The following is a 25,424-nucleotide window of genomic DNA, read 5'->3' on the forward strand; positions in this document are numbered from 1 at the left end:
TGGTGGGTTTGCTGCTTGCCTGGAGCTCACACAGAGCAGTGATGGAAAGCACAGACTTTTCAGGTGACCTCAGGCTGAACCCAGCAGAACCCAGGGCTTTATGTGGCCCCTGTGGGCAATGCTGGCACAAACTTCCAGCTCCAGCTGGAGCAGCCCATGGGGCCCTTCTCTTCCCAACGTGCCAGGGCTGGAGAAGAGTTTTGGGGGAATTGTTTTCTAGCAGCCTCAGCATCCCAGTGTGCTGAACCCCAGCAGTACCACCCCGGCAGGAGACCCTGGGTGTGCATCCCCCAGGGCAGCCAGAGCACCTGTGGGACTGCAGACCAGGCGGGTGTAGGTGTACCCTCATGGGGCTGTGGAGAGCCCTCAGCAGCCTCTGCTCCTCCCTCCCACTGCCACTGTGGAGGGAGCTGGGAGCTCGAGGGAAATGGGCCCAGCAAAACTGTTTGTCACCCTCACACTTTTCTTAGTTTGAGGGCTTTTTTTCCTCTCTCTTTTTCACTTAGGTTCTATCCTTCTGAGTAATACTAGTGTAAAAGGGCTGTGAGTATATGGGGGCAAAGACTGGGAGTTGAAATTGTTCTTGAGGTACGGAAGAAGTGACCTAGAAAAGGAGAGGTTTCAGTTTCATAGAGAAGTCACTAGAGACAAAGTCCTCGCCAGCAGGTTTAGGTGACCCTTGAAGCGGAAGAACAGATGTCCCTATGGCAGCAGCATGGCTGGGATGACCAGGGATGCAGCATCTGCTGCCCAGAGGGATGGATGGGGTGGGATGGGGATAGGATGCAATCCTGTCAATCCCAGGATGCAATTCTGCAATCCCAGTCTGCAGTGCTGGTGGTTTTGGGGAGACCTTGCCTTGCAGCTGGGCGCAGCCTGCACAGCTCCCACTGAAGACCCTTATTTTAAGGAATGTTTTTTGACCTTTATTTTGAGGAGTCACTGTTATAGTGTGATGTTTCAGTGATATAGTGTTATAATTTTGAGAATACAGGCATTGTTGCATTTAATATTGCCATCACAGCAGCTTTCTACTTGTACTGCCACTGACCTCAAGTCCTTGCTGCCTGCAAGATTTTTTTTTTTTAAACACCCAAACCTGCACAGCTGCATATAGCTGTGCCATAATAGCTATTGAGCCTTGAGTACCAGTGTCCAGTAGCTGTATACTCAAATCCTTTAAGTACATTTACCAAATCTCCAAAGATATGACAGAACTCTGTATTGAATAGCTTGGCTTTCTGTCATGTGCTACCAGTTTTTCAAGGGAAGGGGTTAAAAAATCAGGACCTGAATATGGAGCCAGTAAAAACACAGGGAAGGATTTGTCATGCTTCAAATTTCCTTTTTTCTTTTTTTTGCCCTACGGATGCCATCTTTGATCTAGGAAGAAAATCCAGTGTTTGTCAGACATAAATTATATCCCAACAGCTAATTATAAAACCCCATCAGCTAAACAGCATTACAAAAACTAAGCTGTCTTGGATAGGAGCCTCTGGTCTGTTGATGAGAAAATGAATCCAGTCCCTTCCCACAGTGAGCTGGGCAGCGGCAGCTTTGGTTCCCACCCAGAGAGAAGTTTTGTGGGGAAGCAGTGGCCACACAGCGCCAAGGTGACCCCCACAGCCCTGGGCTGCCTTAGCCCTCCCTCACGGAGCACTCCATGACCTGGCTGGAGGGAACAGGTGGACTCGGGATCAAAGCAAACCCTGGAGCCCAGAGCAGCCTGAGAGATCTGTGGGTTTGCCTGAAAAGGGACAGGGAAAATGCCTGCTGATGAGAGAAGGGGGCTCCACCGCGGGGGGAAGTGTCCCCCCTTGTTGTGTGATGTGAAGACTTTGGGTGGCCTGCATGCTGTCCACTTTTGTTAAACCAAGAGGTTTGATCTGTAACACCTGTCAGCCTCAGCCTGTCCCCCTGGCCAGGCACCCCCCACCAACACCCCTCTGTGGCTGAACACACCAGTGAAAGGGGCTGGCACATCAGCCCGGGAAGAGAAGGCAGTGAGGGAAGCGTGCATGTCAGCAGCATGTAGCCGTGGCCCTCGTGACAGTGACAGGAGGGCTGAAGTCCCTGTCCCCAGAGAGCAGCGCTGTGCTGACAGCCTGTCCCACTCCCAGCAGGGCAGCGTGGGCACGGTGTCACAGCAGACCTGCCCGGGGTTTTGCACAATCCTGCTGGGGCACTATCACTTAGATAAGCTGTGAGTCTTATGGTCAGGTCAGGACAACCCAGACAAAGTCAGCACAGACTGCAATAGCACCAGGTGCTTTCAGGGAGTAAGGATAATTAGTAGTTTTGCTTACATAATAGTAAATTTTGGCTTTAACTATGTTTTAATACTTTTAGGTAGTTGTTTCTAAAGGTACTTTCAAGACATTCAGTTGGTGAAGTGAGAACAAGAGAACTTGTGATGGTTTTGGTTCAGCAAAAATATCTATTGCCCTGACCCCAACCCCCTCTCCCTCAAATGGTTTGTTGGGTGGTTGATAAGAAGTTGATAATTCAACAAAATTCACTGTGCCTGTTAATAATTCTTCTATAAAAGGCACAGATTTTCCTCTGTGGACTTCAGTCACTTTTAGCATGAAGGGACTCATCCTGGCCCTGGTGTTCGCCCTCGTGGGTAAGTTGAAGCTTTACCTTCACTGCTGAGCTGTGACAGCCACTGTGATCCTGAGCAAATTGCATCTCCTTGGGGCTTTTCAGGGATATTTACAGCTTCATTTGCTGAAGCCCTTTTATAGATTCAGCTGTAAACTGTTAGATTTCTGTGCTAAGCTCAGCAGCAGGAGAAAAGCCAAGCAAGCAGCAGCTAGTGAGCAGGGCTGGCATGGGCTTGGTGTCCTGGGGGTGTGGGGTGAGCCCCATTACTGGTGGTTTGCCAACCATTAGCACACTGAATTAATGAATAATACATTAAAGGATCTACAGAAATGTTGGTTTTTTTGGTTTTTTTTCATGAACACTTCTCTTTCCTTCCTCACAGAGGGCCAGAAGCAGGACCTTGGTAAGTGGCTCCCCTGCCAGGCAGCAGCTCCCTTACTGCCTTCCCTTACAGCCTTGCCTTGCCCACTGCTTGCACCTGCTTTTTGGCAGTGGCAGCTTCACCTTTTTTTACTGGGCTGGTTCATGTAACATCACAACAGTCATAGTCAAGGAAGTGTTTCTGTTTTATTTTTTTTCCTAACAGAGCCTGTTTTTCACATGGGCAAGACCTACCTGTACAGCTACGAGAGCATCATTATGCACAGGCTCCCTGACAGGAGCCTGGCCACGGCAGGGCTGAGGCTGGCCAGCAAGGTGGAGATCAGCCGTGTGTCTCACACTGAGCACCTTGTGCAGGTAAGTCACCATGCCACAGGAACCCTCCCACCCACTGATATCATGCAGCTAAAGATGCTTGCATCATGCCTTCAGGCTGGCAGAATAAGTGAAAAAATGATGTAGAGCGACAAAAGCCATGGGTCCTACCCACTGGTGAGATGACCCTCCAAGCCCCAGCAGTTTTCCTCAGGCAGTGATGATTCCCCAGCAGGACAGGGGACATGGGCACTGAGCTCTGCACCCTGTACACCAGGGCACGATGGGGAGAGCTGAGGGCACTGCTGAAGGCTCTGCAGCTGCACCCAAAATGCTTTGGTTACTGGCAGGGCTCTACAGAGAGCACCACAGGCTTACTCACAGCCTGCTCCTCTGCAGGAAGGAGCTGGAGCTGCTCCAGCTCTGCTGCCATCAGTGTTCGAGCCCCCCTGACTAAAGCTACCTTAGGTTCACCTCCATACAAAAATATGGCTGCAAGCTGCTTTAAAGAAACCTTAACATAATTTTAAGGACATAAATGATGCCCTTAACATAATTTTGATAAGGCAACACTAAGCTTGAGTATGAACATGAGCATTCTAGAATGAAATATCCATGTTTTTCAGCCTGGTCCACAGCCTAAAAAAAGCTCAGCACTGGAACTCAAATATCACATGAGAAAGACCCAAATGTCTCCATTATCCCCCTTTTGATATTCTTCACACAGGTATTAATTCATATGTGAAGAATTCTAATGGTAATGCTTGTGTTTATCGTAATGGTATCAGATCTAGAAGCACTGTTACTCATCAAAAAGATTAAACCAAACAACTTAAAATACTGTCATGGCACGAAAGACCACAGACTAGGGATTGAGAAGACAGCACATGGAGAAAAAGCTGTAAGAGCTGCCCTTAGCACTCACCTAGGAGTTTTCTCAGTCTGAATCCTGCACATATATTAGTGAAACAGTGTGAAGGAATACCTATTGTCAAACTTTACACACTGCTGCAATTGCAGGCTCTGTGTAACCTCACTGGAGATGTTACAATGCTAGCAGCTGCAGACAAGAGCCTTGAGTAGGATTTAATTTGAGAAAATGTGACAAGAGGCAAGCCACCCTTGCAGCATCGATTATAAATGCCTGAAATAAAACAGAGCACTGAACCCACACCTTTTCCCTCCAGGCAGGAACATGCACGAGGGTGGGAGGTGTGTGTGTGAGCGAGGGACTGGATGGGTCTGTGCATGCAGGCACACACTTCCCACTAGGTAGCAGTCAAGGACTTGTGCACAAGCTTTACAGCCTGAGGAGCTCGCAGGGGTTTCAGCCACTTCCAAAGGTGTGAGCTCCTGCGGCCACTCTGCTCCCCATCAGCTGTGCCCTGGCTTTGGTGCTCGGGGACGTGCTGGACCTGGAGCAGCAGCCAGAATCGTCCCTGTGTGTTCAGGCTTGGGCAATAATGGCTTGGCTGCCCTGCAGACTGAAGGGAGATCTCACTTGTCATTTGTGGGAAAGGTGTGAGTATCCTGTCTGTACTGAATGTTGGTAGCTGGTGTTTCGCTCAGCCTACAAGCTTCATCAGACTTGCTGAACTTTTGAATTCTGTTCACATAATCTTATTTTTCTGGCAGAAATCCTTCATGGAAGTTTGCATTTTCAAGGATGCTTCCTAGGCCAAGCACAGGAGTCTGAGTTGGAAACTGTTTCCTGCAGTGTTTGACGAGTGATTTTTGTCTTGCCATGGATAAGAAGTGTCCAGTTTCTGTATTATAGCACTAGTTCAATCTGATGGTGAACAGTATGATTGTTTTCCTATTTTTGTTCACAGATTCGATCACCAAAGCTAGAGGAGCACAATGGCTTTGTTGACTCCTTCACTCCATCTTCAAAGCTCTCAGAAACCATTGCTGCATGTCTCAGCCAACCCTTGAAGTTTGAATACACCGAAGGAAGAGTTGGAAGTATTTTTGCCCCTGAGGACTGTCCCGTGCTGTGCACTAACCTAGTGAGAGGGGTTCTGAACCTGCTGCAGATAACCATCAAAAAGACACAAAATGTGTATGAGCTACAGGAGGTCTGTTTTTCCATTCTGATTTTACTTTTATTCTCATTTTACCATTAAAGAGCAAGTTACACTTCCCAAACTGTTTTCTTTGACCTTTTTGTTGCTGTTTCAAGTGGACATTCACTGTGTTTAACCCATATTTGCAGGCTGGGATTGAAGGCATCTGCCAAACCAGATACGTTATCCAGGACGACAGCAAGAATAAACGTGCCACCATTTCCAAGAGCAAGGACCTGACGGACTGCCAGGACAAAGCAGTGAAGAACCTGGGGGTGGCATACGTCCGGCCCTGCCCCACCTGTGCCCTGGTACGGGCAGCACGGAGCCGCCGCTGCCCTGCTCGGCGTGAGCGCTGCTCGCGCTGATGCTCGTGGGCCTTTGGCTTCTCTGGGCTGGCCAGCCCATTCCTGTTTCTGAGCTGGTCTCTTTGCACTTCTAGAAAGCCAGGAACATTAAGGGCACGGTGACATTCACCTTCCAAATCAAGTATGATGACAGCGGCGCATCGTTGACGTCCGCTGTGTCGGACCAGCTGTACCAGATCTCTCCTTTCAATGAACCCAACGGGGCAGCAGTTGTGGAGGCAAGGTAGGCACTGTACATGTCCTTACATCATCATAGCCAGGAGGAGATGCCTAAAACTGGTTATATATTTACTGTTGATTTGTGAGATAACAAGAAGCATCTGGCCTGTGGCTGCCAAAGGCCAAAACACTGTACAGCCCTTGGGATGCCCAGCCCAGGATGCTCAGGGTGTTTCAGGTGGCCTGTGCCCTGCTGTTCAGGCCACCCAAAACAACTGTCCAACCTCTCAGAGATTTTAACAAGCTCTCACAAAGGCTTTTGCAGTCATATGGCTTTTCCAGATAATGCTGAGCCACGGATGAACAGAGAAGTGCACCTCCATTTGCAGCCCTGCTGGGTAGCCGCCAGCCTGCTCCAATGCTGCGCAAGCCCTCCATGCACAGAGTGCTTACTGTCTACTGATGCATTTCCCTCTTTCCCTTGAAGACAAGAGCTGTCCTTGGTCGGCACTAAAAGGCCTCCTCTCAGTGCGCCAACATCTCAGCTGCAAAAACAGGGGAGTCTTCGTTATCATTTCTCAGGAGAGATACTCCAGATGCCAATTCCTCTAATAAGGATAAATAATCCAGATTTACAGGTATTAGAGGCTTACTTTCACCCACTTTCACTATTTATAAGGTTAACAGGTGATCACACAATTACTTTAGACGTGGCTCCTTCCACCTGTCTGTTTTTCCCACAGTTAACAGAGACGCTGCGGCAATTAGTTCAGGATAACGAGAGAGGAGCCACCAAAGAAGCTTCAGCCAAGTTCTTACAAATGGTGCAGCTTTTTCGTGTAGCAACCCTTAATCAAATCGAGTCTTTGTGGCTGCGGTTTGTCAGTGAACTCCCCTACAGGTAACTGTGGCCTCCAGCCAGGGTTTCTGCTCAGAGGCACACTGGGCAGTGAGGATAATGAGTCCTCCTTTTCCTGGCAGGCCCTGGTTCCTGAGCACCATCTGTGCTGCTGGAGCTACTGACACGTTCAGATTTTTGAAGCAAAAAATCCATGACAAGAAGCTGAACATCTGGGAAGCAGCAGTGACTCTCCCTCTCGCCTTCCATTTTGTTACACCAAACAAAATAACGCTGGAAATTGCCTCGGTGAATACAGATCATTCGTCCTTTTGTTTTCCCTCTCACTCCTTTTTAAAAGTTAATTCATAGGATTATAAGTGAAAGATAAAACATATTTCCATCTGAATTTGTAAAATGCAAGGTATTAACAAAAATGGGAATTGCTTCAGAAAATTTTCCCAAACACTTGTTGCCAAAAGTTTGTAATCATATTTTATATTAAACCCCACAAACTATAACAAAACTGCTGTTGATTCATTTTGCCAAATTGGAAGTTAAAAAGAAAAAAAGACAAACTCAAGAAAATAATATATAATCAATATCTAAAGAGCATACAGCATAACTGGGGCAAATCTACTCAATTTTCTTGTAGCGGAATGTCTAGTATTTGACTTAATTCCTGAAATTATTTAGAAACAGCAAAATCAATTTTACCTATTTCTCAAATGAATTTATTGATAAATACAGCTCGAATTACTAGAAACAGTAAAAAATGATACTTCTCCCTTCTGCAGAGTTTTCTGACCTGTCCCGAAATCCAGAAAGTACCGATGCATAGGATAATTGTTTACCTAGGATATGGTAGCATGGTGAATAAATACTGTGCTCAAGCTTTACTATGTCCAAATGAACTTCTTCAGGTATGTGACTCTCATTTCTTACTCATAAAAGGTGAAAAAATTTTAAAAGTGCCTTTAATTTAGCTCTCACAATGCTGGCAATTAGGTAACTCACTATTTGCATGCCTCACTCGGCGATGCAAAGGCAGAATGAATGAAACAGAATGAAACACTGAGCTGATGCCTTTGAAAGATCAGGCTGTAACAGTTCAGAATTTCAAATGTAGTACTAGAAACCCATTGGGATAATGGATCCTTTAACCAGCCTGAGTTAAGTTGTGACAAAACTTGGATTAAAGCAAAATAATTATGATTCTATGATTCTACCTTGACATTAGGTAGAGTGTACTTGAAAAGACAGTAAAGTGTGAATATAAGCAAAGCTCTAGGTATGTCATAGGTTAGGGCTTCCAAGGCTTCCTTTCTGACATTTCATTGTCAGAAATATTCAGGACATTGTCCTCAGACTGTGCAGCCCCAGCTCCTTGCTCAGCAGCACCACAGCACTGAGAAGGTGTTTGACATGTGTTTAATCTTTCCCAAAAAAGAGGAATAAAGCCAGGCCACCAGAATGCTAATTCTGCTTCCCAGAACAGCAAAACTGTTCAAGTAAACTTGAAATTATTGTAGGAAGTGAAAAATGCAAGTGCAATTTGGCAGGGCTGGCAGAGGCAGCCGTGGGAGCGACTGAGCTTGGCATCAGCTCAGCACTGCCTTTGGACTTGCAACAGACTCTTTGTGCAGGCACCCACCTGGGATTGTCCCCTACACTCAGGCTCAGGCACAATTCAAAATCAACTACAACACTGTGCAAGGAGAAAACCAAGTTTATTTGTATGGTCTGTGTTTAGCATCCTGATAATGATGGTGAGATTTTTCCTGGGAGAAAAGTCTGAAGAGCTCAGTTCTGGGAATTGCAGCAGTAATTAGCAGTTTATCTTGCTATGGCCATGCACATTTTTATGCACTACTACAAGATCATTACCTGGTGAGATTAACAGTGTCTGCTCATTTTCAGCCGCTCCACAACCTTGCTACTGAAGCCACCAGCAAAGGTGATGCCAAAGACCTGTCCTTGGCCCTGAAAGCCATGGGCAATGCAGGAGAACCAGCCAGTATCAAACGCATCCTGAAGTTTTTGCCAACGTTTTCCACAGCTGCAGTTTCATTACCAAACACAATTCATGCTGATGCTGTGTTGGCCTTAAGGAAAATTGCAAGAAAAGACCCTGCAAAAGTAACTGCAATTATTATTTAAACAAATGTTTTAAAGGGTATGGATTGGGTTTGCTTAGTGATTCAGGAATAACAAAGCCATCAGGTAATGTTAGCAACTCTGGACAGGCTTCTCAGTTACTGGTCTTCCTCTTGCCCATGATGCAAACTCCTGACATCATCCCATCCTTGCGGATATCCTGGGAAAGAGTGCTTTAGCCACTGTAATGCTCAGCCTAATGGCTGTTTCTCCCAGCCCTGTTCACTGTGCACCCAGCAATATCCTCATTTTCAGTGACAGCTCCCTTGCCCACATCTCTTGTTTAGGGCTCTGTTCTCCATCCACTGCAGAGCACATATGCACTGCTCTGGAAGCACTGCTCACCAGGAAGTTATGGGCTACTCAGAGGTTCTCTCTTCCTCCTGTAGGTAAGGGACCTGACCCTCCAGGTCTTCATGGACAGAACGCTGGCTCCCAATGTCCGAATGGTGGCTTGTGTTGCTCTCTTCGAAACCAAGCCTGCTCTTCCAACAGTAACAGCTCTGGCCACCTCACTGCTGACAGAGCCCAGCCTGCAAGTAGCCAGCTTTGCATATTCACACATGAAGACTTTGGCAGCAGGCAGGATCCCACAGCTCTATAAACTGTAAGTAGAGGAAGAAGTACATTTTTAGTAGAAAATCAAGATTTTTTTTTTTCTTGCGGTTTTCTAAGAATTTGGTCACAGTCGACTCTCTTCATATGATTTTAATTCTATTGCTCAGATCTGCTGCTTGCAACGTTGCCATTAAACTCCTGGGCCCCAGACTTGGCAGGCTGAGCTATCGCTACAGCAAGGTCATTCAGATCACCGACTATTCCTGTGAGTACCAGCTGCCCTGTGCACTTCCTCAGCTTAGGTAGCCAAATGCCTCTATTGTGTTATGTGATTTTCATCTCAAATCCAATCATGAACTGTGAGCTTAGTGCACTCTTGAAATAGAAAAAGCAGAAGAACCTCCTAACATGCAAAATTCCCTGAGACTCTTCAAAATCCAAATACAAATCTCTGGTATCTGCTGGGGGAAGAGGCGCTTGCACACGGATTTAGGCATCTTCTTCATTCCCTGGGGTTGTGTTGACTCTGCCCTAGAATAACGTCTCCTTGTGAGGTTGCAAACTGGAGGACTTGTGGGACTGAACCCTGGCAGAACCCCTTGTGATCTACTACAGCAGGTAGCTGAGGTGGCTTATGTGCACCAGACACCTTGGAGACCCTAATTTCTGCTGCTCTTTATTCCCGTGACAGTTCCATATCAGGCTGGTGCCATTTGGAGGGTCTATCTAATGAACAGTCCCAGCACCATGTTTCCATCTGACATAATCACAAAAGTAAGAGGCTATTATGCAAACACTGCAATGGATATTATCGAGGTAAGTATTGCACTAAGGCAGCCAGCTTTTGGACTGTGATGTAGTGTTTAACTCTATTTCTGGCTATGAGGGCGGACGTGGAAGGGAAAATTTAGATAATGATTATGATTTTACTTAGGCTTCTTCTTTTATTTGGGCTTCTTGACACATACATTCATCAATGAACACATCCAGTATAGGCATATAAGTCTAGGAGTGGAGGAAAGCTTATGCAGCAGAACATCTGCCCACCTAAAGTCACGTGGGATCCAGGGTATTTTGCATAAGTACAGGGAAATTAAATTTCAGCCAGCAGTAGAGCCAGGGCAGCACAAAGCTCCACGTAACAGCATGCAGGAATTCACACAGCTTCTTGAGCAAGCTTTGCAGCCTGGGCTGAGTTCTGCCCTACCCTAAAATTATCCCTGCTGACTAATTTAAGGCTGGCTGGCTCAGCACGTCCTCAGCATGTGCAGCCATAGCCTGCAGCCATCCATCACGTAGACATGTCCTTATAATGCAATGGCTTCATGAAACAAGTACTTCGTGTGGTCTCTGTGAGTAAATCCCAGGCACAAGAGTTTTCCTGAGCTCTCTTGTCCTTGGGCTGTGCTGCCTGACTCTTTCCTACAGGTGGCTTTCCGGTCACAAGGCCTAACCAAGCTTATGAGGAAGCAGAACATTCCCTTTGCTGAGTATGACACGTACAAGACGCTGAAGGAGCTGGGTAAATCGGTACGTCTGGGCACCTTTCTGACCTGTCTGCATCAGACAGCTCCTGACAGCACCAGGGTTGCATCACCCACCCACTGAGCCGTCCCTTTTATGTTTCTGGAAGAAAGGAGTCCGTCATCCTGTTCAGTCACGGAAAGCTGTACTTACATTGTACTTACTCTCTCAACAGGTGCCACCTTTTCACTCAACGTGTCAGCTCTTAATGTGTAGTACAAAAGATGAGGTTGCTGCTGGGAGCCAAAATGTTTTAAAGTGTATGTTAGAACACACTAAGTGGTTGTTCTTCTCTTTTAAAATGATAATTGAATAAGGTTTTTCCTTCCTGAGTCCTTGGGTGTCACCTACTACTTACAGCAGCAGAAATTACCACACCCTTACCTCATCCTTACGTGGGGAAACTCTCTCTGAAATCAGCTACGCAATACAAGAAAGGCCACATTGATTCAGACCTGTAATATGTCTACTGGGTTTTTGGCTAAGGAACCACAGTGCTCATCCTTCAGATGGGATCTACTCTTTGTTAATGCATGCTCCACTTTAAGTGATATTTTCTGCTTCTTCCCTTTCTCCCCATGTCGCCTAAAACACCACAGTTTCTGGGATGGAAAGAACTGCCGCCTGAAGACCCCCTGATATCTGCTTACATCAAAGTACTGGGTCAAGAGATTGCCTTTGTTGACATTGACAAAGATGCCATTCAGCAGATGATGATGGTACTGACAAGGCTGTTGACTTTTTGTCTGCAACTCTGAATAACTCCCCTTCCATGTCTCCTCTTACCTAACCTATTTCTCTGTTTCCAGAGTCTAACTGGATCATCAGACTGGCAGCCAGTGGTGAAAAAAGTGGTGGAGGAGGTCCAGAGAGGCGTTTCAGGGCAGTGGACCCTGCCAGTGCTGGTGGGTGAGATGCGGCACATCGTCCCCACGGTGGCTGGCCTGCCGCTGGAGCTCGGGCTGTGCGGGGCCGCCGTGGCCCAGGCCGCGGCCGACGGTGAGCTTGGGCAGCCAAAATGAGCAGCTTCCCCATGGTGACCGGGGGTCCAATCCCTCTGCTGACACGAAACCCTTCTATAATCTTGGAAAACACCCCAGTAATGCTGAAACCTTAGTGACCACCTGCCTCCAAAGGGTTTGAGAAGTAATTAGGATATTTCACCTGAGACATATTGGTATAACTCTGGTTTGGTATTAGCAACCTTTAAATAACCATGTTAAGTTTTTCAAAATGTAAAATCACTGCTCTTGCATCAATCACTAATTGAAAGTATTTTATCACCAGAATTTATTGTTTCTCTGTTCATATAATTTCTGTCTGTCTTTTTCAGTGGATGTAAAGGTATCACCACCAGTGTCTGACAATTTTAAACCCTCACAGTTGTGGGAAACCAAGACGGATATTCATGCTGACATCAGGCCAAAGTAAAAATTCCATATATATTCACATGCACACACAAGCATTTACTGTTATATTGTTTTATATTTATAGCTATAGTTACAGTTATATTTATAGTTATATTTATATGTGACATAGATATGTGGTGGCATGTAGCTATACAGGGATCTTACTTGCCCCAGATTTTGAACAAATGTGCTAGTCTAGAGCAGCAAAGTTGTGAGAAAGCATCACAACCCCCTGATGCTTTGCAACCCTGCAATGTGCATAGTATCCCACAGGATACTGTGCTGTTCTGCTCACATTTGTACCTGTCCAATGACTAAAGATACTAAGACGTGAAAGTATGTTATCTTACATACCAAGTCCTTTTACAATTTCAGCACATCACCTGGCATAAGCCTGAAGGATTTCAGTGGGCAAAGGGAAATGCTTCTGGATCTGCAAAAGCAATAGTACTTAAAATTATAATTGTAACAATGATGATGATGATAATAATAACAATACTAATAGTGATAATATTATTAAAAATAGGCAGAATCTGAAGCTACGAGATTCTGGAGTTAGGTTGTCCTTAAGCAATGACAATGACAATGCCAGTAACAATGCAGTCAGAAGGTCCATGTTAGCTTTGTTCTTCAGACAAATCACATTTTCCAGCAGCAACTTAGCTTTTTTCTTATCCTGTTGTGATAAATCTCTTCATCCATCAGTAGTGGCTCTTACAATAAAAAGAACAGCATGAAAATATACTTTTGCATTTCAAGGTTAAATTTTTTGCATATTAATATATAATTATGGCTGGTTTTATTTCCACTCTTTCAGAGCATATTTTCATATGATTGCAATGATGGGGATTAATACACAGTACTTTCAGAGTGGTTTTGAATATCATGCAGAGTTCAGTGCCAACACTACAATGAAATTTGATGCCTGGATAAATATGAAAGAGAAAAATTTGAAGATTGAAGCCCTTCCCTGCCATCAAGAGGTTGAGATCGCAGCTGTGAGGTACAGAAGAGCTTTTTTCATTTTGCTTGCTCTGTGTTACTGATTTTGAGTTCCCTGTTATAAAATCACAAGTATACAACTACGTGTTAAGGTCTGCCATACCTCAGCAGCCACATAAAGCTTAGTACAGTCTTTTTTGCACCACCAAAGATGGGTAGAGTGAAATCAGAAGGCGTTACTTGTGTGCCATTTATCACCTCCACAGGAGTGAAATTTATGCTATTTCAAGGAACATGGAAGAAGTAGATTCTGAAAAGAAATCCCAGATTTTCCCCAAAGGAGAAATACCAAGTATCTCTCACAAGCAACTGCAGTCAGAAGGATCTTCAAAACCTCGTAGCTGGAAGGTAAGGAAGCCTCCTGCCACCTGTACTGCAGGCAGGCAGAGAGCAGAGAGCTCGTCAGAAGGGCTGGGCACCCCTGACATGGGAGCTGGATAACCAGATCACAAACACAGGAATGGTGAAATTCAGCAGGGGCCTGGTATTTCCCAAACCAAGCCTAAAACCCAATGGGTTCATGACATGATCCTTCACAGTCCACTCACTTTCTTCACTGCATGCAGGCAGGGCTGCTTTGACAGCATGTCTTCCTGTTTCTTTACAGTCATGGGAAGGTGTCTGAAATTCACATCCTTTGTACAATAAAGGATTTTTTTTTTTCCTGAATCAGACCAATGTGAAAAATACGGTTCTTCGGCAGGCTGTAGATTTTTCTTCCCAAATCCTGAGATAACCCTGAGTGGATGGCAGGAGCACATTCTGTCCTGTGCTCTTCAGCTCCTGAGGCTGGCGAGGGAAGGCTACACTGCCTTGCAGCAGGAGGACCAGAAGCCTGAAATGGATGCAGAGGGATTGCCCCTGCAAAGAGCCCTGCAGGTTCTCACTGGGAGGTGTCTTTGTGAAGCACTGCCTCAGAAAGGCTGGGCAGGACAGCTGTCCTCTTCCACAGGGCATTTTGCAGGAAAGCCCACTGCTTTCAGTGCCTGCATCTCTAATTCTAAGCATTGCTTCCTTCTTTAAGCAGGACTGTCATCATTCTCTTCATTAACTGGAGGAATTATTTTAAGACTGGGACAATTTTATTTTTTTATGGAAAATTACTTTATCTGCCTTATTTTGTTATATTTTGTTTAATGCAGCAAAGCAGCATACCTAATGTGATATCCAGAGGATACCAGCGAGTTTCAGAAGAGGCACATCACAACAGTGCAAGGAGAAGATTTTACACACGCAGGTTCTGTAAAAAATTGGAAAGTTTGGGATGTTCTACTTGTGTCAGCCTTAAATCACAAAATTCTGCTTTAAGAAATACCTATCTGCTCACATTATTTGGAGACTTTGAAGCCAAAATAATTTTAAAGCCAGGTACAATCATAATAACAAGTTTTTCTGTCAATCACTGTAAATAATGCTCAGGCAGCACAACCCTGGAATGCTTTTGCCTTTAGTTCGTACAGATGCTGATATTGACAAAATACAGCTGGAGGTTCAAGCAGGATCCAAAGCAGCTTCAAAAATAATTGAGGTATCAAGCTCAGGATCAAAGGAAGTGGGAGAGGCAGCTCCGCACGAGGACATTCGAGCTAAACTGAAGAAGATTCTAGGCATTGAAGAGCTGCTCATGGTAAGAGACTTTGAGCATCAGAAAGGGAAATATTTCCTATGAGGCCAAGGGTTTCCATTGTGGAAAACTGGCATAGGAAAGCAAGGAAGTGGGCTGGGAGGAATTCTATTTCCTTGGAAGCCTGTGGTGAGCATCTTGTCTGACAGCCAGGGAAATGTTACAGAACAAGCTATAAATTCATAATGCTTTCAACTGTTTTTGGAGGCTGCAAATAAAACACGGCGCCGCACGAAACGGATTAACCGAGAATACAAGACTGAAGACACAGGCCTCTGGGCAGAGCCCAGCTTATCCCACTTCTCCAGCTCATCCTCCTCTTCTGCTGCTTCCTCTGCTGATGGCAGAGAGCCTGGAGATCACTACAGGAAAGATGAAATAAGGCAGTCTTGGAAGAAGCATGGCAGCAGGAGCAGCAGTGGGAGCTCTGCTAGCAGCAAAGCATGCAGCAGCAGCAGCAGCAGCCAGGAGGACGACTCTGGGGACTGGCACTGTGGTGGGCACAGTGAATATTCCAACCAACAGGTAATTCACTCTGGCTGGACCTTTTATATTTCTTATAGTGATTGCTTTGTACATCAGAATATTGTGCTCATAGACCGTGGACCAAAGAAAGAGGAACCCTGGTTCTCTGAAACTTTTCAGATCAGAATTTTGACAGTTCAGAATTTTTCACTGAAAAATGTTTAAAAAATTTGATTTTGTGCTTTTTTCCCCTCATACTCAGAACTGAAATTTTTAATGCATTTATCAAAAGTTACTTCTTTATTTTCTCTTGGGTCTCATATACTATCTATTTTCACAGGCAAACTCACCTGTTTACCAGCTTTTGTTTAAGCCAGCGGATGAACAGGTACATTTATTGCACATACTGGGAGCAGCATGTACAACTAGTCTTGCTGTCTTTGCTGCAATTAGATCCTGGTTCTCTGGGAGTGAAAATATGATTAATTAATTCTGCAACAGCTTCCAGTGGTAGGCACCTGCTTCAAGGTGATTCTTTGCTTTTGCAGGGCACAGGAGGGGAAATCCTGAACATCAGCATCAGCTCTTCCTCTTCCTCAGATAGTGAAGAAGATTTCTCTAGAGCCATATCTCAGGTGAATGTCTTAATGTGTAAGAAACCCAAACATTTACTTTGCATTTCCAGTTTTTGTATATTTATAACAGATAGGAAAAAACAGTGATTTAGCATATTAGGTATATAGAAAGAAATTGAACTGTTCCTTATTTTATGAAGGTGAGCACATTGGACAATCATTGAATGTAATTTAATATTCATTTAATACAGGCTACATTTTCAAATGAAACTGGATGTATTGCTGTATATGTTGAAATTTGTATTGCTCAGTAAATAATTCACTATAAAAATCAGAACACTTTAGAAGTGCTGACCTGCTGGATCAGAAACTGGTTTCAGGGATATTTTCATTTAATATCTTTCTGTAAAAGTTTAGGAGTTGACTCTGCCATTCTTTTGTTCATTAGGTCCTCACTGCAGAGTCCTTCAGTTCTTGTTAGCAGGACAACAACAGGCCTTTGAAAAACCCTTGAGTTTGCAGCAAGACTCCAACTCTGAGAGCAATCCAGGTGTTTATTCAGGAGTGTCTGCATGGTACATAATTAATGGTGCCTGGTCCTTCTATTAGAACTGAGGGAATCTGGAGCAGATTTCAACCAAGAAAAATGTCACACATTTCAGGCAATGACACGTATGCCTACAAAATAATGACCCTTACTTTGCTGAGGCATGCCTTGTGCAGCAGCAGCTCCCAATTGTTAGTGCAAGTAGCTTGTGGAAAGAAGGAAACCTGATCAACCTTCTCCCCCACCATTTCCATGCAGATTAAATTCACCTCTCTTGTCCATCTTTTCATCACATTACTACTTCCCGGAACTCTTTCTCAGCCACAGCCTTGTTCTTTCCCCGTTTCCCACTGCTAGCTGTCTCACCCAAACCTTCTGTGTGTCTGTGTCACTCAGACCTGGCAGCACAGGGACAGCCTGCTGCCCCACAGCAAACTGCACTTGCAGCTGTCCCTGGCCAGGTGGGGACTCTGCCCACAGCTCAGGTAGGACACTTAGGCAGGCAGGTGCTGCTGCTGGGCACAAGGGTCCCACACTGAACAGGGCCACATGCTGCTCCTCGTGCAAGTGCCACACTTTGCACTGTCCTGAACAGATCCCCCTGTAATACAAATTATCATGGTTTTAAACAGGTGCTCAAGCTAGTTTTATCAAAAAAGGCTATTTAACTGCAGTTTGGTAAGAGAGCAGTGCTGAGCTGGGTAGTATTCGTTCTTTATCCAGTACCATACTTCTTTTTGTTGCATTGAAATTACTTTACAAAAAAATTCCCAACACAGTCTTTCTTGCATTGGTCATGCCAGTGATTTTACTGTGGTAATTCTAATGACTTCTTTATGCCTTTGGTCTCTATTTCCTCTCTACTCACATAAGTCTGAATTCCTGGGAGACAGCAAGCTACCAATACTGGCTGCAGTTCTTCGTGCCATTCACAGAAACAAGAAGCCAACAGGATTGCAGTTTGTGCTGTACACTGATACACAGCCCAGGAGGTGGAGAATACAGGTGTTTGGTTCAAGCATCACAGGACCAAGCAGATGGAAACTTTGTGCTGATGCTTCAGTGATAAATTACCAAAAAGTATCAGTAAGTTTCAAATATCAATCGGTCCAAATATAAATCAAACATAATGATCTTACTCTGTTTAATGCATGCATTTATTTATTTCCCTTTACTAGGGTTTTCTTAAATGGGGTAGAGATTGCCAGGACTACGAGATTGCTACTCATGTTGCAACAGGGAAATTTGCTGCTTATCCAGCTATGCAGATGAAGCTGGAGTGGTTAAAAGTGCCTTCAATAATCCGAACAACTGCAAGATGGTGAGATTTCATTTCAGTTTTTGAAAAATATGTCAGTGCTCCAAATAATTGCAGGTTCAGTTCTGCAATTTCCAATCTGGAAAAAATTCCCTCAACCAGTAGGAATTTATAAAATCAGATTACATATGTTTGTTTTCTCTGTATTCATTCCCTCAAAGCATACTGCATTTTTGTAAGCAAGAAAACCACTTGGGATGATGGGACTCACCTAATCTATTGCAGACTTGTAATTTAAAGTGTCTGAATTAGGTTTTGGTAGATTGGTATTTTCATCCTTCCTGATTCATGGAGGCTCAGAGCAGAAGCCTGACTGTGGGTCTCTGAAGAAATCAGTCTCTAACTTAATTTCCTAATGCAGGCAATTGCCTCTGGCTTCTAAAGCAGGTGATACAAATACTTCCCATAAAACTTATGCACATTAAATAACAAATGTTTTACGACATTTAATGTAAGGAAACTGTACATTCTGAATTCAGTTCACATGTGTCACCTTTTTAATGAAATATCTGTTGCATCCATTCATTGTATCCCTCCACACATTTGCCTGCAATAACATATAGATCCACACTGAAGCCTATTTTTTGGGCATAGTGCTACTAAAATACAGTCATGTACAGCAACTCAGTTAACTAAATACATGTACAACACAAATTTTCATATTAAAGGCATACAGGTGATTTGATTAAAAGTCTCCTGAGGAAGGTAACTTTTTACATTAGATTGAATTACCTAAAGCTGTTATCTGCTCTTATTAAAGGAGATGAAACTATTCAATTGACTGTCCTGGAGCAAAGCCACAGAACTTACCTTCTTTTTCTGCTCTGAGACTATGCTTTTTTATAAAGGAATATTTTCTGTGTTTCTCTATTTGAGCCCCAAGCTTGTTTGGAAACTCATTCATAGAGATCCCTCCATCAGCTTGTTGACAGTCTTAGTGGGCAAAGGATCCTTCCCTAAAGTTACCACTGCATGACTGACATATTAATGTGAAATATTAATTTAGTATTTTTAGCATGTTAGTATTTGGTGGCTTATATAATCGATGCATATTTTTAAGTCTGAATGTGTTTAAAACAAATTTGCCACACTTTTCTTCTCATATTACTCTCCCATCCAGCCTCTTGAGATCTTTTATACCAATTAAAAATAAATTTGCTACATCTGTTTCAATATACAACATCATGTATCACCAAACCCTGATGCAAAACATGCCCTGATGCTCACACAGAATGCATATTAATTTATGGGGGTATTTTACTGTGAACAAACAATAATAATTTCTTTCAAATTTCATTTTAATCACTTCATTTTTTTCCCCCAGGTTTTACTCATTTCTTCCAGGAGCTGCCTATTTGCTTGGGTTTTCCCAAAGGCAACAGCTTGGTCCCTCTCACCAGGCAACCTTGGTTATGGCTTTGACATCCCCAAGAACCTGTGATGTTGTCTTTAAGTTGCCAGAGGTAACAATTTCCACCATCTTTTATCCTGAAGCAGTCAATACCTAGGAAATGGATGATTAAGGGTTTTTTAACCTGCTGGTTTAAAAAAAAAGCAATCAAAACTATAAAGAAGCTGCTTTCAGAAGACATTATATTCATGTAGCTGGTTTTACTCGGAATATATCTTACAACATACTTGTCTTTCTCATGTAGCATACAAGCATATGAAATAAGAAACGGGCTAGAAAACAATCATCATGATTGATAACAAGTTAAAAAATAACTTATTAAAAAGCCCACTCCTCCCAAAATCTTTAGAAAGATGACAGGTTTTCCTGTGTTCTGGAAAAGACAGTAAAACCAGGCTGTTAAGACAGCCAAACAGCAGCACTTGATGTACAGGCAGAAAGAAGGTGTGCATCTCAGGTGAGCAAACTGTTCAGCCTGAGAACAAATGTGATGTACAGCTACCCAAAAAGCTATAAATTGGTGACTATCCAAATTAATTTCTAGCACTGCTGTTCCACAGGTTGCAGATGTGTCACGCTGTAGAACTATTTCATGCTGTAGACAGAGGACTTGATTTCTTTTTCACTCTGACCAAAATCCAGGTGCTAATTTAGATTTCAATCAGCACAGTTCTCTTGGAAATTAGAGGAAAATGCTATCTTATCTCTACACTGTACTTTGCATTTCCATTTATGTTTGTTTCCTGCCTGATTTGCAGCTCACAATTTACGACACAGCCATCAGTCTCCCCCTACCAGTCCCTTCCCATCCGCATACATCCGTCTCAGCATTACCATCCTCTGACTGGAAGGACTTTTCCCAAGCAACACTTTCACTCATTGAAAGTCTTAAAGGTCAGCAAGTAACTATCTGCACAGACATTGATTGACTTTGTAAATGTTGTAAACATGATTTACACTTCTGATGTAATTTTTTATTTATTTATTTATTCACTTAAAAATCAGTTGGATGTCAGATAGAAACAAAGTATCTCTATGAAAATCTGTGAGGCTGCAAAGATTTAAAGAAATAGAGACATACTAGGAAGATTAAACATTCAGTTCCATGCCAAATAATATTTTCAAATACATCCATTCCCAAATGCATCCATCTCAGCTTCACTGCAAAAATTGTTTGTGAAGAAAATACAATACAAAATTTGTGAGAGGAGCATCCAAGTGACATCTGATTTGGGGTGCTCTGCTTGATTAACACTGTTATGTTGAAGCTGAAACAGCTCCAAAAATGTACTCATTAATTTCAAATCCTGCACTTTGAGTTTGAAGGGATTATTGTTTGATTAATGCTGTATTAACAGCTAATCACATTATACTTACTTAGGGTAAGTTTTAAAATGAAAAGCTTTATGTAATCCTGCAATAAGGAGTCACATTTTGCTTGGAATCAGTGGGATAATCTCATACCATGCATATTTATAAGGTGTCCTTGTCCATAGCAAGGGGATTGGAATTGGATGATCTTTAAGTTTCCTTCTAACCCGAGCCATTCTATGGTATTTCTTAAGTAAACACCAAAACTTACCTGTATTAACTACAATTGTTGCAAAACAATTTCTAATCAGAGGTGGTAGAATTTCCAAATGCCATTACAATGAAAAAGAGAAAAGCGTAGTGTGGTATTTTTTCCTTCCCAGCTTCCAACTATTTCCAATCCTGGTTATGACTCCATAAAAGTATCTGCATTTCAGTAAACTTGCTCTAGTGGTGATGGTATGTGAATTGTTATCAACCCTTGTGAAATTCTTTTGACAACAAGATGGAAAAGCCAAAATGCCACAAACTGAGAGGTGCACCAGCACCAGCTGTGAGCACAATTCATCTCACACAATGCCTGGATCACGGGAATGTTGTCCTGCTGCCTGGGGACTGGCAAAGTTTTACTTTAGAATTACTACAAACCTAAAATTTCGTCTGACAGAATTAGTTCATTTCTACATCGGAACATGCAAAACCAGAAGATATTTTTTTCTTTTAATTACAAAACTAAAATAAAATAGCTGTCTTATATAAATTATCAAATGCTTACTTTTTACTGGTTTTTTTTTTCAGGTCATTGTACAGTTTTCCAAAATAAGATCACAACCTTCAATGGTGTTGAATTTAACTATTCAATGCCTGCAAAGTGCTACCATGTCTTGCTGCAGGACTGTAGTCCAGAGCTTAAATTCCTGGTGACGGTGAAAAGACTTGAAGAGTCTGCTGACCTTACAGCAATAAATGTCAAAGTCGCCAACCAGTAAGTAATTGAAAACTTAATAAAAACTAGATGCCAAGCTGAATATGCTATAAATGAAGATCAAATTGGTAGGGCAGACTGGCACTAGCATTAGACTCATGCAGAAAGTACTGATAATAATGAAAAGATATCTAGGAGTGTCACTGAGGTTTGGGACTTTGTCTTTTAAAAGTGCTTCTGAAATATATCTGAGGTTCACAGTAATTTCAAGACTTTACTGCGTCAAATTCTTCATTAATTTGTTAGAATTTAACCATCTCATTTCAGTACTTAGTGATTAGGCAGACACATAAACTACAAATCCAGAAGGGGCTATTGTAATCATTAGTCTGGCCTTCTACACTAAGCTAATAATTATAACAAATTAGATTCCACACTCATTACAGCATGGTTGTTGAGAAGTGGATGTAGCTAAAAAGTGCATTACTTATCCCAGATTAGAGGCACTCTCTTAGGACATCTCTTAGTTGGTACATAATGTTCTAATCTATTTGAAATTTAAGACACACTTTGTTTCAGCCTGGAGCAATCACCCCAAAATTGTATGGGATTATGCATACTAAAATCATTGTATTGAGTATTCAAAGCACATAAATAGACTTTGATCTGTAAGGTTTCATTACAAGTAATTATTTATTTCTGAAAAACGTGTGCCTAACTGTGCCATAGTGTTAGAGAAGCAGAGGGAATCTAGTATTCCCTGTACCTGTTTTGTGGAAGAACACAAGGATTCTTGTTTTATAGACTGGATCTTTGGTGATAAAGACATTCTTCATCACTGAATCGTTCCTGATTGTTTCATACAATTGTATGGATGTGCTTTTGATCTGCTTGAGTTTCATATTTCTTCTATTAGAGCAAACACTGCTCTGAAGAAAATACTACAATACACAGACTGTTCAGGCTGTAAGAGAACTGCCCTAGGGAACCCAATCTTCCTTTGAAGTGTAAAGCACCTTCAATTTACGTGAAGGCAACAGTAATTAGGTTGTTCTGCAGCAAGGCTCCTGTAGCCTGGTGTCTTCCTACCTGAGCTGTGGCCACGAGCAGCTGCTCGGAGTGCAGCCAGGGGAAGGTGTACTGGGAGCACTCCTGCTGGCACCCTGTCCTGGGCCCCCTGAGCCTTCCCCCTCAAGGGCAGAAGGTGATTCATGTCAGGATATGAGCATCCTGCAGTGATGGTTCTGCCAGAACAGAGTATTATAAGCTGAGTAGAGCAAAGGAGAAACATTTGTTTACACTGATTTCCTTTATTTAAAGTGAGATTGACATGTATGTTTCCGATGGATTCATCCAGTTGAAGGTTAATGGTGCCCCAGCCCCAGAAGATCTTCCATACGCATCTAAATATGGTAAGAGACTCATCTTTAGATTTTGTTTAATCTTTCCTGATGTTTTGAAGAAGGAGAGGACATGGTCCTGCAGACACCTCACAAGATAAAAGATCATCCTAATTTGAGAAAGAGTTAGGAGATTTTAACATACTTCCATGCAAGACTTTCTTGTGGGTGGCAAGAGAGATGAGCAAAGAAAGAGATGCTGATCCTGTGCACCTTTGCACAGACTAAAAATGCAGGGCTGTGGTATGTTTTGCTGATTCCAGAGACCCACAGAACAAGAATTTAGATGGTCCCTGTCACAGCCACCCCTGTGAGTGGCTTCAGCTTTTCCCAGGGCAGGAAGCAGTAGACTTTTTACTTCCCACCATCTCTTTTGAGATTCTTTAGAGTGTGCATTATGTCCCCAAGAACTTAACAAATGGTTCAGGGTGGACCCTAAAACAACTTCATTTTAGAAAAGATCACATTTTTCTTTTCTGTTGCAGCTACAAGCATGGTGATCAACAGTGAAAAGAAAAGACTGACACTAAAAGCCCCAGATTATGGCATAGATAAAATATACTATGATGGGCATAAAATTGAGGTAATTTTTAAGTTACTTTCAGTGGGTTTAGTTTTAGAAGAAAAGCATTTACATGCAACTTTTCTGTATTTCCACAAAGATTCAAGTTGCTTTTTGGATGGCTGGAAAAATATGTGGCATTTGTGGAAAATATGATGCTGAGATAGAAAGAGAATATCAAACACCCAGTGGATATTTAGCTAAAGATGCTGTGAGCTTTGGTCACTCTTGGATCATCTCAGAAGACCCCTGTACTGGAGGTACTAAGATTCCAATATATATTAATATAATTGCCTTCAACTAAATAATTAATCAATCACATGAATAGTTGGTTTACATTAATTGTAGTACAGTCATCTCATTTTTTGCTATTTTTGTGATTAGTGGCCACAGACTAAAAAAAGAAAAAAAAAATTGTTTTTCCTGAATTTGATAGTTAACTGCAAGTTCTAGTTTTGTTGGGTTTTTATATCAACATCTTATGCATTGTGCAGTTACCTGGAGTTTGTGTGTTCAACTTAAAACTCCCTAAATTGATAACTTACTATGAAAAGGAGGAAGTTTGACTGTTGACAAAAGTAATTTGATGTCATCTTTAATAGTTTAATTCTTTATTTTCATTCTGTTATTTCCAGGCTTTTAGTTTAGATTTAAAAAATCTAGCCCTGACTATCAAACTAGAGGGCATTTGAGGTGGGAAAAACTTCTATTAATTTCCTGAAGATTAACACAGTCTAAAACTCCAGCCTGGGAATGACTAATCGTTCTTGCCATCCAGGTCCTACATAAAAACATGAATGTGTTGGTTACATTAGGGAGCACTACATGTTTTGTGTGGAACACAACCCTCTGGGCATGTGTTTGCCTTTCTATAATGTTTTATTAGATCAAGCTGCCCTGGGGAGGTTGGATCACAGTCTTAAGGACTAAGTTACTCAGCCATGGCAAGGCAGGTGTGATGCTGCCCACAGTACAGAAGACAATATATAGATGCCTAGGAGCCACTGCTGCCCCAAAATGAAGTGCTGTCTTAGTTTAAGTAAAGTTGAGTGTCAGCTGACCAGGGATTTCACATGAATCTTTTCGGATTTGGACATCAGTATCCCACCTAGATCCCATTTCTGTCCTTGCAACTGTGCTCCACATGCCTCGTTTTCTCACAGTCTGAGCCTCTGACAAAAAATTGATTCACTTCAACCAGATTAGCTTCATCTAGCTATGTGACACTGTTCATCCATTGGTCTTAGTGTTTGCTAACTCTACGAATTAAGTCCAGAAAGCTATTTATGAACTCTGTGCATGTTTTAAGAGAGTTCATATTTTGTAGTTTGTAAGCTGCAGCGCCAACTTGTCAAAAGTGAGAAGCCAGTTTCATTTGAGAAGACAGCAGCCAAATGCTTCTCCGTGGAGCCAGTCCTTCGCTGTGTGAAAGGCTGTTCAGCAACCCAGACTGTTCCTGTGTCTGTGGGCTTCCACTGCGTTCCAGCCGGTGAGTCTGGTGGCCCTGTGCACAACAGGACGTGTGACTGGGGTTCTGTGAAAAGCCGTGGGGCGCACCGCACTAGCACAGCAGCCCCCGATGTATAACCAGCCCCGCTCTCCTTTCTCCTCCAGACTCCGCCCTCAGCCTGGACGGGCAGCCTAGGCTGGACCAGAAATCCGAGGACGTTGTGAGCTCCGTGTCCGCTCACACAGCGTGTTCCTGCCAGCAGCAGGCGTGCCCGGCCTGAGCCCCGCTCCGCCTCGGCTCAGCCCGGCCGCCCGCGGGCTCGGCTGCCTCGGGCGGCGGGGATGAGCCCCGTCCCCTCCGGGAGACCGCTCTGCTCTGCTTCTTCTCCTGGGATCCTGGAAACAACCCGGGCACCTGTCCCCGGGGCGACCTTTCAATAAACAGCTGCTCTG

At 43.2% G+C, this 25,424-nt stretch overlaps 1 protein-coding gene across 1 annotated transcript; it reads left to right on the forward strand.

Moving 5' to 3' along the window:
- The first annotated feature begins 2,583 nt into the window (after window positions 1-2,583).
- On the forward strand, window positions 2,584-25,317 carry LOC121362081 (vitellogenin-2-like). Its single transcript, XM_041483297.1, has 35 exons — window positions 2,584-2,626; window positions 2,990-3,010; window positions 3,194-3,345; window positions 5,136-5,381; window positions 5,519-5,680; window positions 5,812-5,960; window positions 6,384-6,534; window positions 6,640-6,797; window positions 6,878-7,043; window positions 7,532-7,657; window positions 8,655-8,873; window positions 9,281-9,498; window positions 9,617-9,714; window positions 10,141-10,265; window positions 10,878-10,979; window positions 11,573-11,692; window positions 11,783-11,972; window positions 12,307-12,400; window positions 13,200-13,385; window positions 13,591-13,732; window positions 14,527-14,752; window positions 14,836-15,011; window positions 15,216-15,533; window positions 15,814-15,861; window positions 16,022-16,108; window positions 17,469-17,681; window positions 17,774-17,916; window positions 19,238-19,376; window positions 20,083-20,218; window positions 21,434-21,620; window positions 22,881-22,972; window positions 23,446-23,543; window positions 23,623-23,782; window positions 24,850-25,011; window positions 25,137-25,317. The coding sequence occupies exons 1-35, from the start codon at window positions 2,587-2,589 to the stop codon at window positions 25,250-25,252; spliced, it is 5,166 nt and encodes a 1,721-aa protein (XP_041339231.1). The 5' UTR covers window positions 2,584-2,586; the 3' UTR covers window positions 25,253-25,317.
- Window positions 25,318-25,424: the final 107 nt, after the last annotated feature.

This window comes from Pyrgilauda ruficollis, unplaced genomic scaffold (genome assembly GCF_017590135.1).
Source record: "Pyrgilauda ruficollis isolate IOZ18807 unplaced genomic scaffold, ASM1759013v1 scaffold6, whole genome shotgun sequence".
NCBI lineage: Eukaryota > Metazoa > Chordata > Aves > Passeriformes > Passeridae > Pyrgilauda > Pyrgilauda ruficollis.